Here is a 14,678-nt window from a genome sequence, read left to right on the forward strand (position 1 = left end):
CTAAACTAAAGTGGTGGACCTACTTGTTGACAAATACTGGTGGCGACTTTAGTTTATAGTTACAGAACTAAACTATAGTGGTGGACCTACTTGTTGACAAATACTGGTGGCGACTTTAGTTTATAGTTACAGAACTAAACTATAGTGGTGGACCTACTTGTTGACAATTACTGGTGGCGACTTTAGTTTATAGTTACAGAACTAAACTATAGTGGTGAACTAAACTATAGTGGTGGACCTACTTGTTGACAAATACTGGTGGCGACTTTAGTTTATAGTTACAGAATTAAACTATAGTGGTGGACCTACTTGTTGACAAATACTGGTGGCGACTTTAGTTTATAGTTACAGAACTAAACTATAGTGGTGGACCTACTTGTTGACAAATACTGGTGGCGACTTTAGTTTAAAGTTACAGAACTAAACTGTAGTGGTGGACCTACTTGTTGATAAATACTGGTGGCGACTTTAGTTTATAGTTACAGAACTAAACTATAGTGGTGGACCTACTTGTTGACAAATACTGGTGGCGACTTTAGTTTATAGTTACAGAACTAAACTATAATAGTGGACCTACTTGTTGACAATTACTGGTGGCGACTTTAGTTTATAGTTACAGAACTAAACTATAATAGTGGACCTACTTGTTGACAAATACTGGTGGCGACTTTAGTTTATAGTTACAGAACTAAACTATAGTGGTGGACCTACTTGTTGACAAATACTGGTGGCGACTTTAGTTTATAGTTACAGAACTAAACTATAATAGTGGACCTACTTGTTGACAATTACTGGTGGCGAATTTAGTTTATAGTTACAGAACTAAACTATAGTGGTGGACCTACTTGTTGACAAATACTGGTGGCGACTTTAGTTTATAGTTACAGAACTAAACTATAGTGGTGGACCTACTCGTTGACAATTACTGGTGGCACACTTAGTGTATAGTTACAGAACTAAACTACAGTGGTGGACCTACTCATTGACAATTACTGGTGGCACACTTAGTGTATAGTTACAGAACTAAACTACAGTGGTGGACCTACTCATTGACAATTACTGGTGGCACACTTAGTGTATAGTTACAGAGGTAAACTATAGTGGTGGACCTACTCGTTGACAATAACTGGTGGCACACTTAGTGTATAGTTACAGAGGTAAACTATAGTGGTGGACCTACTCGTTGACAACTACTGGTGGCACACTTAGTGTATAGTTACAGAGGTAAACTATAGTGGTGGACCTACTCATTGACAATTACTGGTGGCACACTTAGTGTATAGTTACAGAGGTAAACTATAGTGGTGGACCTACTCGTTGACAATAACTGGTGGCACACTTAGTGTATAGTTACAGAGGTAAACTATAGTGGTGGACCTACTCGTTGACAATTACTGGTGGCACACTTAGTGTATAGTTACAGAGGTAAACTATAGTGGTGGACCTACTCATTGACAATTACTGGTGGCACACTTAGTGTATAGTTACAGAGGTAAACTATAGTGGTGGACCTACTCGTTGAGGTTCATGGCCTCGAAGGACTTGGCCAGCCCACTACGGGTGAGGGGAGGCCCAGCGCCGGACAGACTCATCACCGAGTCCGTGAGGGACTTGGCCAGGTCAGGGTCGTCTCCGTATCTGGCGGCCATGATGTCGTAGTAAGCCTTGATCTTCCTGTGGAATGAGGTCACCTGACTGAAGGACAGCTTGTTGAAGGCCAGAACCATCCTCCTGATGAAGAGGCCTGTGTTCAAACAACAGAAACAATGCAAAGGTTCAAGTCCTGGGCCCCGTTCCACAAAGCGATCTTAGCGCTAACTCGGTCGTAACTCCCATTCTTTAACACTATCTTACGACAGTCGTAGTGCTAAGATCGCTTTGTTGAACAGGTCCCTTGGCCCCGTTCCACAAAGGGATCTTAGCGCTAACTCGGTCGTAACTCCCATTCTTTAACACTATCTTACGACAGTCGTAGCGCTAAGGTCGCTTTGTGGAACAGGTCCCTGGGCCCCGTTCCACAAAGCGATCTTAGTGCAACGTTGATCGTAAGCCTATGATGAAGTATGGGAGTTACGACCAACTTAGCACTAAGATCGCTTTGTGGAACGGGTTCCTGGGGGGAAAATGCTTTCTGAAAAGATTTAGTTTTCAGTCCTGGCGGGAATCTTGACTATAACCAGAATTCGGTGTGTTGGACTGTCCTACTGTCGAAGGCAATGACAAGTTTTATTTAAGAAATAAACAAGTTGTTTACCTTACAATAAAACACTGCAGGAAGAATAAACCATGAGGGGCGCATAACAGGTACAATAACACGAGTATTTCATATATGAGACATCAACATCATGTACATGGTGATGATGAAGTACACTAACTTTAAAAATTTACCCGTGCTTTAATAATGAAGAAAGTTTATAAAAAAATACTAAAAAGAGATAGCCTCACATTTTTGTAAAAATTTGGATGAAAATCGCAAATGTTTATTGTGGCCTTTCAGAACCTAAAAATTCAAGTTCAAGTCAAGAACAAAAGGAGATTTTCAATGTTAGGCCACACTTTTTTAATTTTCTGTTTCATGGATTTATTCTAGATTTTCCACACAAGGTCAGTCAAAATAAAAATAAAATAAATATCAATGTGAATCATTTACTTACTTACCGTATTCGACGTAATAAGCGCCTCCCTCTAATAAGTGCCCACAGCGATATTTGCTAATATATTGGCTAGTGAACAAGTCCAATTAGCATCCCTTCCGATTGATCAATGTACACAAGACTTATTTATTCGAGTATGATATGCACTCGTGTGTTAAATGCACCCTTAATTATGGGCAATTAAATCCTCGTAAAATATATCTGTCGTACATAAACATTTCAGGCTGTCAGCATAAACCACGAAATTTATCATTCAACTATGTTTTTCTTTCACAAAAATAATATTCTAATAAGAGCCCCCTATTTCTAATTTTGAGAGCGTCCTGGGCGCTTATTACGTCGAATACGGTACATGGAATTGTTTTATGGGAATTGTCTTACAGTGAGTGAGTGAGTATGGTTTTACGCCGCTTTTAGCAATATTCCAGCAATATCACGGCAGGGGGACACCAGAAATGGGCTTCACACATTGTACCCATGTCGGGAATCGAACCCGGGTCTTCGGCGTGACGAGCGAACGCTTTAACCACTAGGCTACCCGACCGCCCCGAATTGTCTTACAGGGAAGGATGGGGTATGGGTGGAAACAGGAGGGTGGGGTCTTACAGGGAGGATAGGGTATGGGTGGAAACAGGAGGGTGGGGTCTTACAAGGGAGGATGGGGTATGGGTGGAAACAGGAGGGTGGGGTCACAGGGTACAATAATCCCGCACATACCCATGACACTGCTCTTGCTGATCCTGGCCTCGCCGGGATTCTCCGGGCAAACCAGGCCATTGGCCGCGTCGAAGAAGTCCATGAGTGGCTTGACGCCATCTGCGTAGAACTGCTTCAGTCTGAAAGACACAATGTCCCTGTTACTTGTCATCATAAATACGGGTTCTGGTTTTGTTGAACTGATTAAAAAATGCATGGATTTGTATCTTTGTTGTCTGATTCCTTGTCGGCAATGTTCCATGTGTAGGACAGTGGCCTGTAATCTGGTCTGCACCAGACGATCCTGTGACTACAGGTAAAAGCATGAGCAAATAAGCACACCATCGATGCATGTTGGCACACAATCAGCCAACTGACTGAAGCCAAAATTAAAGTTTCTATAAATTGTGAAAAATATTTGAACTTTGTAACACAAGGCAAGTTCAAAACTGCTCTTTCTTGTTTTTGTCAAAGCTGTCATGATCTGGATATTAAGAGTGGGCGTCATTTCAAAATACCTGGAATGTAAACTTTGTAACACAAACAGAATTCAATTTTCATTTTGTTTGTCCACCATACAGTTAAGACAACAGTTATTACGGTGAACACACAATATCATTTTAGAAAGTGGTCAAAAGGGACAAATGTTATGGTTTGGGATAATACTTTCTTTGTAAAGAATAGATTCTCATACTTTTTTTAGTCCCACCCCACTCTGCCAGAATGAGGAACCTAATTGCCAGCACACAAAGTCAGCGATCTAACCCACTCAGACACTGAGGCTTCCACATTGGAGAGATTGTGAGATAACAATTACAGAATATTGAGTCACATTTTTGGCTTGGGGTCAGCAGACGCTTTAATTTAGAGACGCATTAAATTTGAAGATTTACAGTACTTGCAATACTGATCTGATAGCCTTGTGTTGCCAGAAGATTGGAAATCACAGGCAGAGGTGGTGTTACACCTGTAAAGTCTCTCAGATTACTGTACAAACAGGGAATCTGCCTGTTAACCAATCTTCCAATGTGTAAATGACCTTGACCTCTGGGATAACCTTGACCCGACAGGTATAGATGAAGGTGTGTAAATCATTGACTAAGGGTAAGTTTTCTCATGAATTAAAACCAAGTATTTACCATTCAAAACAAAACAAGATAAAGTGAAATTGTGTACCGAAACCCAACCCAAACATCCCGTGCAATGCCAGCATGAAATGTCTAAAAAATATGTCAGGAACAACACTGTGCTACCGAACACCGTCTGTTACATGTGTACATGAAAGCTAGTGACCAACCAACCAACCCAACAATCAAATCACGATCAAAATAGATCTTCACAAGTCAAATGACTGAGGAATGGGACAACGGGCTAGTTGCATTTTCAGTTTGGTTTGGAGCCTATGTCACCTGTTTTGATCATCTTCACCTTCATGATAGCCAATCAAAATCACCGTACCTTGCTTTTACCAATCACAGCACACCTCTCTAATACCATTGGGAATATAAGTGTCATGGATGTAAAGTGTCATGCACTAAATCTACATGTCACCCAAACAACACTTCCTACAAGGTATGACAGTCCTATACTTCTACAAAAACAGATTAAAGCAAATATTGGCAATCCAAATGAGCTAATTTTTAACTGAATTATTTTCTAATGGCACAGAACTATCTGTTGTGAATGTCCTGAATTTGTGACAGGGCATAAAATCATAAACAGAGAAGGTAGGTTTGTTCGTTAAACGCCACACTAAGCAATATGACAATGCGGCGACCCAGAGGATGAGGGCATGTTAATGCAATTCAATTCATGCACTGAACAAGACTGAAAACATGGTTTCTATGGCAGATAGAGTTTCTGGTTCCTTGTTGAATCAAAGTGTCATGGTGGTGAGGTGAAAACTGAAGTGGGTTTAATGTCACATTCAAGACTATAGTGTTTGGGTGACTGCCTGAACTAGTCCGGACAACTGCCGGCTTTATAGAAAACTAACTGTGAGCTATGTCACCAGTCCTTGTTTTATCCCCTTAATGATGAGCGTCAGGCATGTATTAATCTAGATATGCATTAATGAATACATCTTAATATCGATCCATGACCTTGCAAGATATTTGAGAGTAGATGTGAAATGGGGTTCAGAATTATTGCTCTTACTTGTGTGCATGGCTGCTTATAATAGCCAAGACTTATGCCGGTTTTATAGATACTGTGCTGCAGTTTAACATCGATACCCCACTCAGACCCATTACACTGATTCTGAGCTGAGCCGAGACGTGTCTGGTCCTCCTAATGTTGAGCACCAGGCAGGGTAACAACAAGTACTAACCACTAACCTTCCTCTCTCTAGGGCCGACACTCTCACCACTAGACGGGGAAGGGAAGCAGTCCAACATGTTTGGGCAACTATTGGATGAACATCAGTTGAGTAAAGGGGTTTGGGGATTATGTTGACAATTCCACAATAATGTGACAATTAATTTCAATTTAATTGTAATTTAGTGAGTGAGTGAGTGAGTTGGGATTTAATGCCTCTTTGAAGAGTATTCCTGTTATATCACACCACTTCAGCATGCTGTGTGAGGAAAGCCTGAAGTGAACCACTTCAGTGAAACCCATGCGCAGGGGTAGGATGCTGACAAACCTAGAAACATAACTGGGGCGAACTGGGATTTGAAACGACAATCATAGGTTTCTGGCGTGCCCACGGGACGCAACTCTGCACAGCCAATTGCGCCGTGTCAGACGACTGGGCTATCAATGCATACCCCTAATTATAATTTAACAAAATGGATGGTTATGATGAACATAATTTCTGATAATATTTTAACATTTCTTAATTTTCAAGCATCTGAAACAATGGTTATTCGATAATAACAAGAAGTCTCTTTCCTTTTCAACTCTTCTGATTACTATTGTTTGCAGGTAGCTGCAAGGACTGGTCCCCTACAGACCAACTGCCTGGGACGGAAGAGCATCATGCCAAGACAGTGTTGTTAGCTGCCCGAAAACATAGGACAGTTATTCTAATTCCAGTCATATACCAGAGTGAACATGAATTATCAACCTTTTATCCATATCTGTTACACATACACACATTGGCTTTGGAGGAAAGGATTTATTGAAGAACCAGGAGATTAGGAAACAAGGTAGACGTCTTATTGATCATCATGTTAATGTTGCAGCTGCATCACTTTTCTTCATGGACGAATCAAGCAAATGTGTATATGATATCTGTGCCAGTAAGTATCTGGTGCCACCTCTAGTCAGACACAGGGAATAATGGCTGATGGTTCTCAGCAAGGGGACACCCAAGACCTGTCTGTGATAGACAGTAGCCCTGCACAACAAGTTACGACCGTTGATAACAGCTCAGACTTCAGTGAATCTCTGTCAAATTATGTGATTAACTGCAGTCCCAACACACCTATTGAACTTGAATCAGTGACTGGTGAACAGGGTCCAACAGGTAATTCCATTTCAAGAAGCATCAGTTACGAATATGCAGATTCCACAATCTTCCCAATAAACAATTTGACTTGTTATTCCTATATAACAGGTGATGATGTATTTCACAACAATTCAAGGAGGAATAAGCTCCCTGCTGCCCTGGGCCCTGACCGAGGATACCCCGATCTTCCATCCACCAGACGAGAGAATCGGGCCCCCGCTGCCCTGGGCCCTGACCGAGGATACTCTTATCTTCCATCCACCAGACGAGAGAATGAGGCCCCCGCTGCCCTGGACCCTGACCGAGGGTACCCCGATCTTCCATCCACCAGACGAGAGAATAAGGCCCCTGCTGCCCTGGGCCCTGACCGAGGGTACCCCGATCTTCCATCCACCAGACGAGAGAATCGTGCCCCCGCTGCCCTGGGCCCTGACCGAGGATACTCCGATCTTCCATCCACCAGACCAGAGAATCGGGCCCCCGCTGCCCTGGGCCCTGACCGAGGATACCCCGATCTTCCATCCACCAGACGAGAGAATCGGGCCCCCACTGCCCTGGACCCTAACCGAGGGTACCCCGATCTTCCATCCACCAGACGAGAGAATAAGGCCCCCGCTGCCCTGGACCCTGACCGAGGGTACCCCGATCTTCCATCCACCAGACGAGAGAATAAGGCCCCCGCTGCCCTGGACCCTGACCGAGGGTACCCCGATCTTCCATCCACCAGACGAGAGAATAAGGCCCCCGCTGCCCTGGGCCCTGACCGAGGATACTCCGATCTTCCATCCACCAGACGAGAGAATAAGGCCCCTGCTGCCCTGGACCCTGACCGAGGGTACCCCGATCTTCCATCCAACAAACAAAGGAAGGCCCCCGCTGCCCTGGTCCCTGACCGAGGGTACCCCGATCTTCCATCCACCAGACGAGAGAATGAGGCCCCCGCTGCCCTGGTCCCTGACCGAGGGTACCCCGATCTTCCATCCACCAGACGAGAGAATGAGGCCCCCGCTGCCCTGGACCCTAACCGAGGGTACCCCGATCTTCCATCCACCAGACAAGAGAATCAGGCCCCCGCTGCCCTGGACCCTAACCGAGGGTACCCCGATCTTCCATCCACCAGACGAGAGAATGAGGCCCCCGCTGCCCTGGGCCCTGACCGAGGATACCCCGATCTTCCATCCAACAAACAAAGGAAGGCCCCCGCTGCCCTGGTCCCTGACCGAGGATACCCCGATCTTCCATCCACCAGACGAGAGAATCAGGACCCCGCTGCCCTGGGCCCTGACCAAGGATACCCCGATCTTCCATCCACTAGACGAGAGAATGAGGCCCCCGCTGCTCTGGGCCCTGACCGAGTGTACCCCGATCTTCCATCCACTAGACGAGAGAATCAGGCCCCCGCTGCCCTGGACCCTGACCGAGGATACCCCGATCTTCCATCCACCAGACGAGAGAATGAGGCCCCCGCTGCCCTGGACCCTGACCGAGGGTACCCCGATCTTCCATCCACCAGACGAGAGAATCAGGACCCCGCTGCCCTGGGCCCTGACCGAGGGTACCCCGATCTTCCATCCAACAAACAAAGGAAGGCCACAGCTGCCCTGGACCCTGACCGAGGATACCCCGATCTTCCATCCACTAGACGAAAGAATCAGGCCCCCGCTGCCCTGGACCCTAACCGAGGATACCCCGATCTTCCATCCACCAGACGAGAGAATCAGGACCCCGCTGCCCTGGGCCCTGACCGAGGATACCCCGATCTTCCATCCAACAAACAAAGGAAGGCCACAGCTGCCCTGGACCCTGACCGAGGATACCCCGATCTTCCATCCACTAGACGAGAGAATCAGGCCCCCGCTGCCCTTGACCCTGACCGAGGATACCCTGATCTTCCATCCACTAGACGAGAGAATGAGGCCCCTGCTGCCCTGGGCCCTGACCGAGGGTACCCCGATCTTCCATCCACTAGACGAGAGAATCAGGCCCCCGCTGCCCTGGGCCCTGACCGCTGGTCTCCCAATCTTCCATCCAACAAACAAAGGAAGGCCACAGCTGCCCTGGACCCTGACCGAGGATACCCCGATCTTCCATCCAACAGACGATGTAATCTTATCCCAATAGACATTTCAAAAGTATATTATGAAGAAATCTTTTTTAGGATTTTGAATCATTCAGGTAGGAATGAAGAAAATGGAGAAGAAAATGCGGAAAATCTAAACACTACACAAAATTACAATGTGAAAATATTTTACAATGACATTGGGTCAGAAATGAAGCAGATATATCTTGGACAAAAGAAAATGTCAAAAGAAAAAGACAATTACAAGATAGCTAAAAACATCTCAACTGAAAAATCGGTACTTGAAAGAATTCACAGGAAGATCAAAATGGATAACCTCAAGCTTGTTGAGCTGACACAAACTCTTCAAGGCCTGCAAATAATTACATACTCAAAAGACAAAGGGCAAATTCAAAAGCTGCTTAAAAAACTTGACATGTTTCACGCAGTGGGCAAAGGTGCTCATAAGTGGGTTCGTAGGCTCATCAAATTTGATAGCTCGAAGCTTGAAGACATTATAGAAGTTGTGGAACTCCTCCTACTTATGAAAGAGCTGGCTGCTGCAGCAAAGGCTTACCTGATCCAGCAACTACATCACACCAGTGATGACAGCACTGCTGATCCTGACGAGAGGACACAAGGGCCGGATATCATTCCCAAGTTAATTCCTGTTGAGCTACCTACATCGGAGACTCTCCTATCAGAAACTAAAATTCAAGACCATGCCAAACTCTCCCAAAATCAATTCAGTTCACTTCCAGTAGATGAAAAAGCTGCACAGCAACTCCAGGAATCTGGTAGTTCTACTGTCCCTCGACTACAGTGTCCTCCAAGCGTTTATGTTACAGCAGTGGAACAGGGATCTGCATTTAAAAGCACTCAAACAGAAGTCAATGCCCAAGAAGTGCCTGCAGCTGTGACAGCCAGCCCCCAGTCTGCTTCACTAGTTCGCATCAGTGACGGACACAGACGTATGTCCAATGCCCAAGAAGTGCCTGTAGCTGTGACAGACAGCCCCCAGTCTGCTTCACTAGTTCGCATCAGTGACGGACACAGACATATGTCCAATGCCCAAGAAGTGCCTGTAGCTGTGACAGACAGCCCCCAGTCTGCTTCACTAGTTCGCATCAGTGACGGACACAGACATATGTCCAGTGCCCAAGAAGTGCCTGTAGCTGTGACAGACAGCCCCCAGTCTGCTTCACTAGTTCGCATCAGTGACGGACACAGACATATGTCCAGTGCCCAAGAAGTGCCTGTAGCTGTGACAGACAGCCCCCAGTCTGCTTCACTAGTTCGCATCAGTGACGGACACAGACATATGTCCAATGCCCAAGAAGTGCCTGTAGCTGTGACAGACAGCCCCCAGTCTGCTTCACTAGTTCGCATCAGTGACGGACACAGACATATGTCCAGTGCCCAAGAAGTGCCTGTAGCTGTGACAGACAGCCCCCAGTCTGCTTCACTAGTTCGCATCAGTGACGGACACAGACATATGTCCAATGCCCAAGAAGTGCCTGTAGCTGTGACAGACAGCCCCCAGTCTGCTTCACTAGTTCGCATCAGTGACGGACACAGACATATGTCCAATGCCCAAGAAGTGCCTGTAGCTGTGACAGACAGCCCCCAGTCTGCTTCACTAGTTCGCATCAGTGACGGACACAGACATATGTCCAATACCCAAGAAGTGCCTGTAGCTGTGACAGACAGCCCCCAGTCTGCTTCACTAGTTCGCATCAGTGACGGACACAGACATATGTCCAATGCCCAAGAAGTGCCTGTAGCTGTGACAGACAGCCCCCAGTCTGCTTCACTAGTTCGCATCAGTGACGGACACAGATGTATGTCCAATGCCCAAGAAGTGCCTGTAGCTGTGACAGACAGCCCCCAGTCTGCTTCACTAGTTCGCATCAGTGACGGACACAGGCGTATGTCCAATGCCCAAGAAGTGCCTGTAGCTGTGACAGACAGCCCCCAGTCTGCTTCACTAGTTCGCATCAGTGACGGACACAGACATATGTCCAGTGCCCAAGAAGTGCCTGTAGCTGTGACAGACAGCCCCCAGTCTGCTTCACTAGTTCGCATCAGTGACGGACACAGATGTATCTCCAATGCCCAAGAAGTGCCTGTAGCTGTGACAGACAGCCCCCAGTCTGCTTCACTAGTTCGCATCAGTGACGGACACAGACGTATGTCCAATGCAGCAGGAAACAGAAATGATAATCAACTACAAACTGATCAGGGGATTCATAGGGTTGCTGATGCAGGAACACCACAGCAGATTCACATCTTGGAAATTTCAACGGTAAGAATGAAAATGGATTTAAGAGTGGATGTTGTGTTTGACATCTTCAAATTTTTAAGGGTAAGAAATTAAACCATAGTTCATAACATCTTCCAGAGGCAAGGGCATAAATTGACTATTAATGGCTGGAATTGGGGAGTTATTGTTTGGCTGAACTAATAAGTCTTAATATAGTCCAATCAAAATCACGGAACAAAATCAACATTCAGTTCTTAAACAACATGGTGACAGATGTTTTGGTTGCAGGGCTGGCAGAGTATGTGTACAGTCAAATCGGCCTTGACAGACGTTTTCAAAAACTTCTTATGTTTTTAATCAAGATGCTCAAGTGATTTGCTGCACTTGGCGTGATGGTGTTCATGTTGTCCCAAGCAAGATCTTGATTATCGATCAGATGGTCTTGACTGGGCATCGCCATTTTGTTTGAATCAAATCAAGTGTTATGAGAGGTGGAATCTGACTGGTCAATAGAAAGGGACATAAACCGGTAAAAGCCACTTGTGGCGTTACAATCAATCCCAGAAATTCCAGCCTCGTTCGGCAAGGTTGGAAACTGGACTTTAACAGTTAGTTAACACCCTTGCCTCAGGAAGAAGAGTTAATTAGTGAGTGGATGTATTGTGACACAACTTGGTATAGGAGACTTGTATTTCACCTACATTAAATGAACTGCTTTAATCTATTTCAATTTACTAAAAATGTTTTGCTTTTAATCAAAAGTTTCAATTTTTTTTATCTAGACATATACCCTGATACGGTATGAAGATGCAGCTCTACACACTTTGATAAAGAATGAAGTGAATGGTGACCTAGAGGATGAGAATGACAATCAAAAGTGATGATCTGGAGGATGAGAATGACAATCAAAAGTGATGATCTGGAGGATGAGAATGACAATCAAAAGTGATGATCTGGAGGATGTGAATTATAATAATCCAAATTGACAATCTAGAGGATGAGAATAAGAATCAAAAGTGATGGTCTGGACTGTAAGAATGACTATGTGCATCAATATTCATAAATGTACATGTCAAAGATAACTATTTAACATCAGCTGACTATGCACTTTATTGTCACAACAACATTGGACACCATGGCATCAAAGACTAGCTCACCGGGTCTCCCTGAACACCATGGCTTCAAAGACTAGCTGGTCTCCCTGAACACCATGGCTTCAAAGACTAGCTGGTCTCCCTGAACACCATGGCTTCAAAGACTAGCTGGCTTCCCTGAACACTATGGCTTCAAAGACTAGCTGGTCTCCCTGAACACCATGGCTTCAAAGGCTAGCTGGCTTCTCTGAACACCATGGCTTCAAAGACTAGCTGGTCTCCCTGAACACCATGGCTTCAAAGACTAGCTGGCTTCCCTGAACACTATGGCTTCAAAGACTAGCTGGTCTCCCTGAACACCATGGCTTCAAAGGCTAGCTGGCTTCTCTGAACACCATGGCTTCAAAGACTAGCTGGTCTCCCTGAACACCATGCATGGCTTCAAAGACTAGCTGGCTTCCCTGAACACCATGGCTTCAAAGACTAGCTGGTCTCCCTGAACACCATGCATGGCTTCAAAGACTAGCTGGCTTCCCTGAACACCATGGCTTCAAAGACTAGCTGGTCTCCCTGAACACCATGGCTTCAAAGACTAGCTGGCTTCCCTGAACACTATGGCTTCAAAGACTAGCTGGTCTCCCTGAACACCATGGCTTCAAAGGCTAGCTGGCTTCTCTGAACACCATGGCTTCAAAGACTAGCTGGTCTCCCTGAACACCATGCATGGCTTCAAAGACTAGCTGGCTTCCCTGAACACCATGGCTTCAAAGACTAGCTGGTCTCCCTGAACACCATGGCTTCAAAGACTAGCTGGTCTCCCTGAACACCATGGCTTCAAAGGCTAGCTGGCTTCTCTGAACACCATGGCTTCAAAGACTAGCTGGTCTCCCTGAACACCATGGCTTCAAAGACTAGCTGGCTTCTCTGAACACCATGGCTTCAAAGACTAGCTGGCCTCTCTGAACACCATGGCTTCAAAGGCTAGCTGGCTTCTCTGAACACCATGGCTTCAAATACTAGCTGGATTCTCTGAACACCATGGCTTCAAAGACTAGCCGGTCTCCCTGAACACCATGGCTTCAAAGACTAGCTGGCTTCTCTGAACACCATGGCTTCAAAGACTAGCTGGCCTCTCTGAACACCATGGCTTCAAAGGCTAGCTGGCTTCTCTGAACACCATGGCTTCAAATACTAGCTGGCTTCTCTGAACACCATGGCTTCAAAGACTAGCTGGCTTCCCTGAACACCATGGCTTCAAATACTAGCTGGCTTCTCTGAACACCATGGCTTCAAATACTAGCTGGCTTCCCTGAACACCATGGCTTCAAAGACTAGCTGGTCTCCCTGAACACCATGGCTTCAAAGACTAGCTGGCCTCTCTGAACACCATGGCTTCAAAGACTAGCTGGCTTCCCTGAACACTATGGCTTCAAAGACTAGCTGGCTTCTCTGAACACCATGGCTTCAAAGACTAGCTGGCTTCTCTGAACACCATGGCTTCAAAGACTAGCTGGCTTCCCTGAACACTATGGCTTCAAAGACTAGCTGGCTTCCTGAACACCATGGCTTCAAAGACTAGCTGGCTTCCCTGAACACTATGGCTTCAAAGACTAGCTGGCTTCCCTGAACACCATGGCTTCAAAGACTATCTGGTCTCCCTGAACACCATGGCTTCAAAGACTAGCTGGTCTCCCTGAACACCATGGCTTCAAAGGCTAGCTGGCCTCTCAGAACACCATGGCTTCAAAGACTAGCTGGCCTCTCTGAACGCCATGGCTTCAATGACAAGCTGGCTTCTCTAAACACCATGGCTTCAAAGACTAGCTGGCCTCTCCGAACACCATGGTTTCAAATACTAGCTGGCCTCTCTCTGAAAACTAACACGGGATAGTGAAAACAAGAGCAGGGTATAAAAAGAATTTATTTGTTTGTTGTCTAACATCTCACTTAGCAATCTTAATTAAAGCAATATGAGTGAGTGAGCAATATTCCAGCAATATCACGGCGGGGGACACCAGAAATGGGCTTCACATATTATACCTATGTCGGGAATAGAACCCAGGTCTTTGGCTACCCGACTGCCACTTAAAGCAATATGAAAGCGGTCTGTAAATAAACAAGTCTGGACCAGACAATACAGTGATTGACATCATGAGCATCGATCTACGCAACTGAGTTACAATGACATGCATCAGCGAGCCTGACCACCCGATCCTGTTAGTTGCCTCTTACAACAGTGAAAGGGCATGGTGTGGTGAAAACAAGAGGCCCATAGGGCCTGTATCGCTCACCTGGATATTTACGCAATCATGACAAAATATACATTTGCATTGTACATATATATAATTCTGCAGATATTTCGTAATTTTGACTCTGTCAGCATTTAATATGGGTGGATGGCAAATCTGACAGCATGAACGTATATTTCTCTAGATACAAATGTAGCATAAAGATCTGAACC

The 14,678-nt window shown here is 45.6% G+C and overlaps 1 protein-coding gene across 3 annotated transcripts in view; it reads right to left on the bottom strand.

Annotated features, from left to right (window-relative positions):
- Nucleotides 1-14,678, bottom strand: part of LOC124119939 (anaphase-promoting complex subunit 5-like) — a 136,100-nt gene that overhangs the window by 15,560 nt on the left and 105,862 nt on the right. For all 3 annotated transcript variants that reach the window (XM_048389929.1, XM_048389930.1, XM_048389931.1), the window contains 2 exons: nucleotides 3,372-3,490; nucleotides 1,516-1,744 (listed from right to left, as the gene is read on the bottom strand). In XM_048389929.1, the coding sequence (XP_048245886.1) occupies nucleotides 1,516-1,744; nucleotides 3,372-3,490 (348 nt within the window). The remainder of the gene's footprint in view (nucleotides 1-1,515; nucleotides 1,745-3,371; nucleotides 3,491-14,678) is intronic.

This window comes from Haliotis rufescens, unplaced genomic scaffold, assembly GCF_023055435.1.
Source record: "Haliotis rufescens isolate VD_foot unplaced genomic scaffold, xgHalRufe1.0.p SCAF_8, whole genome shotgun sequence".
NCBI lineage: Eukaryota > Metazoa > Mollusca > Gastropoda > Lepetellida > Haliotidae > Haliotis > Haliotis rufescens.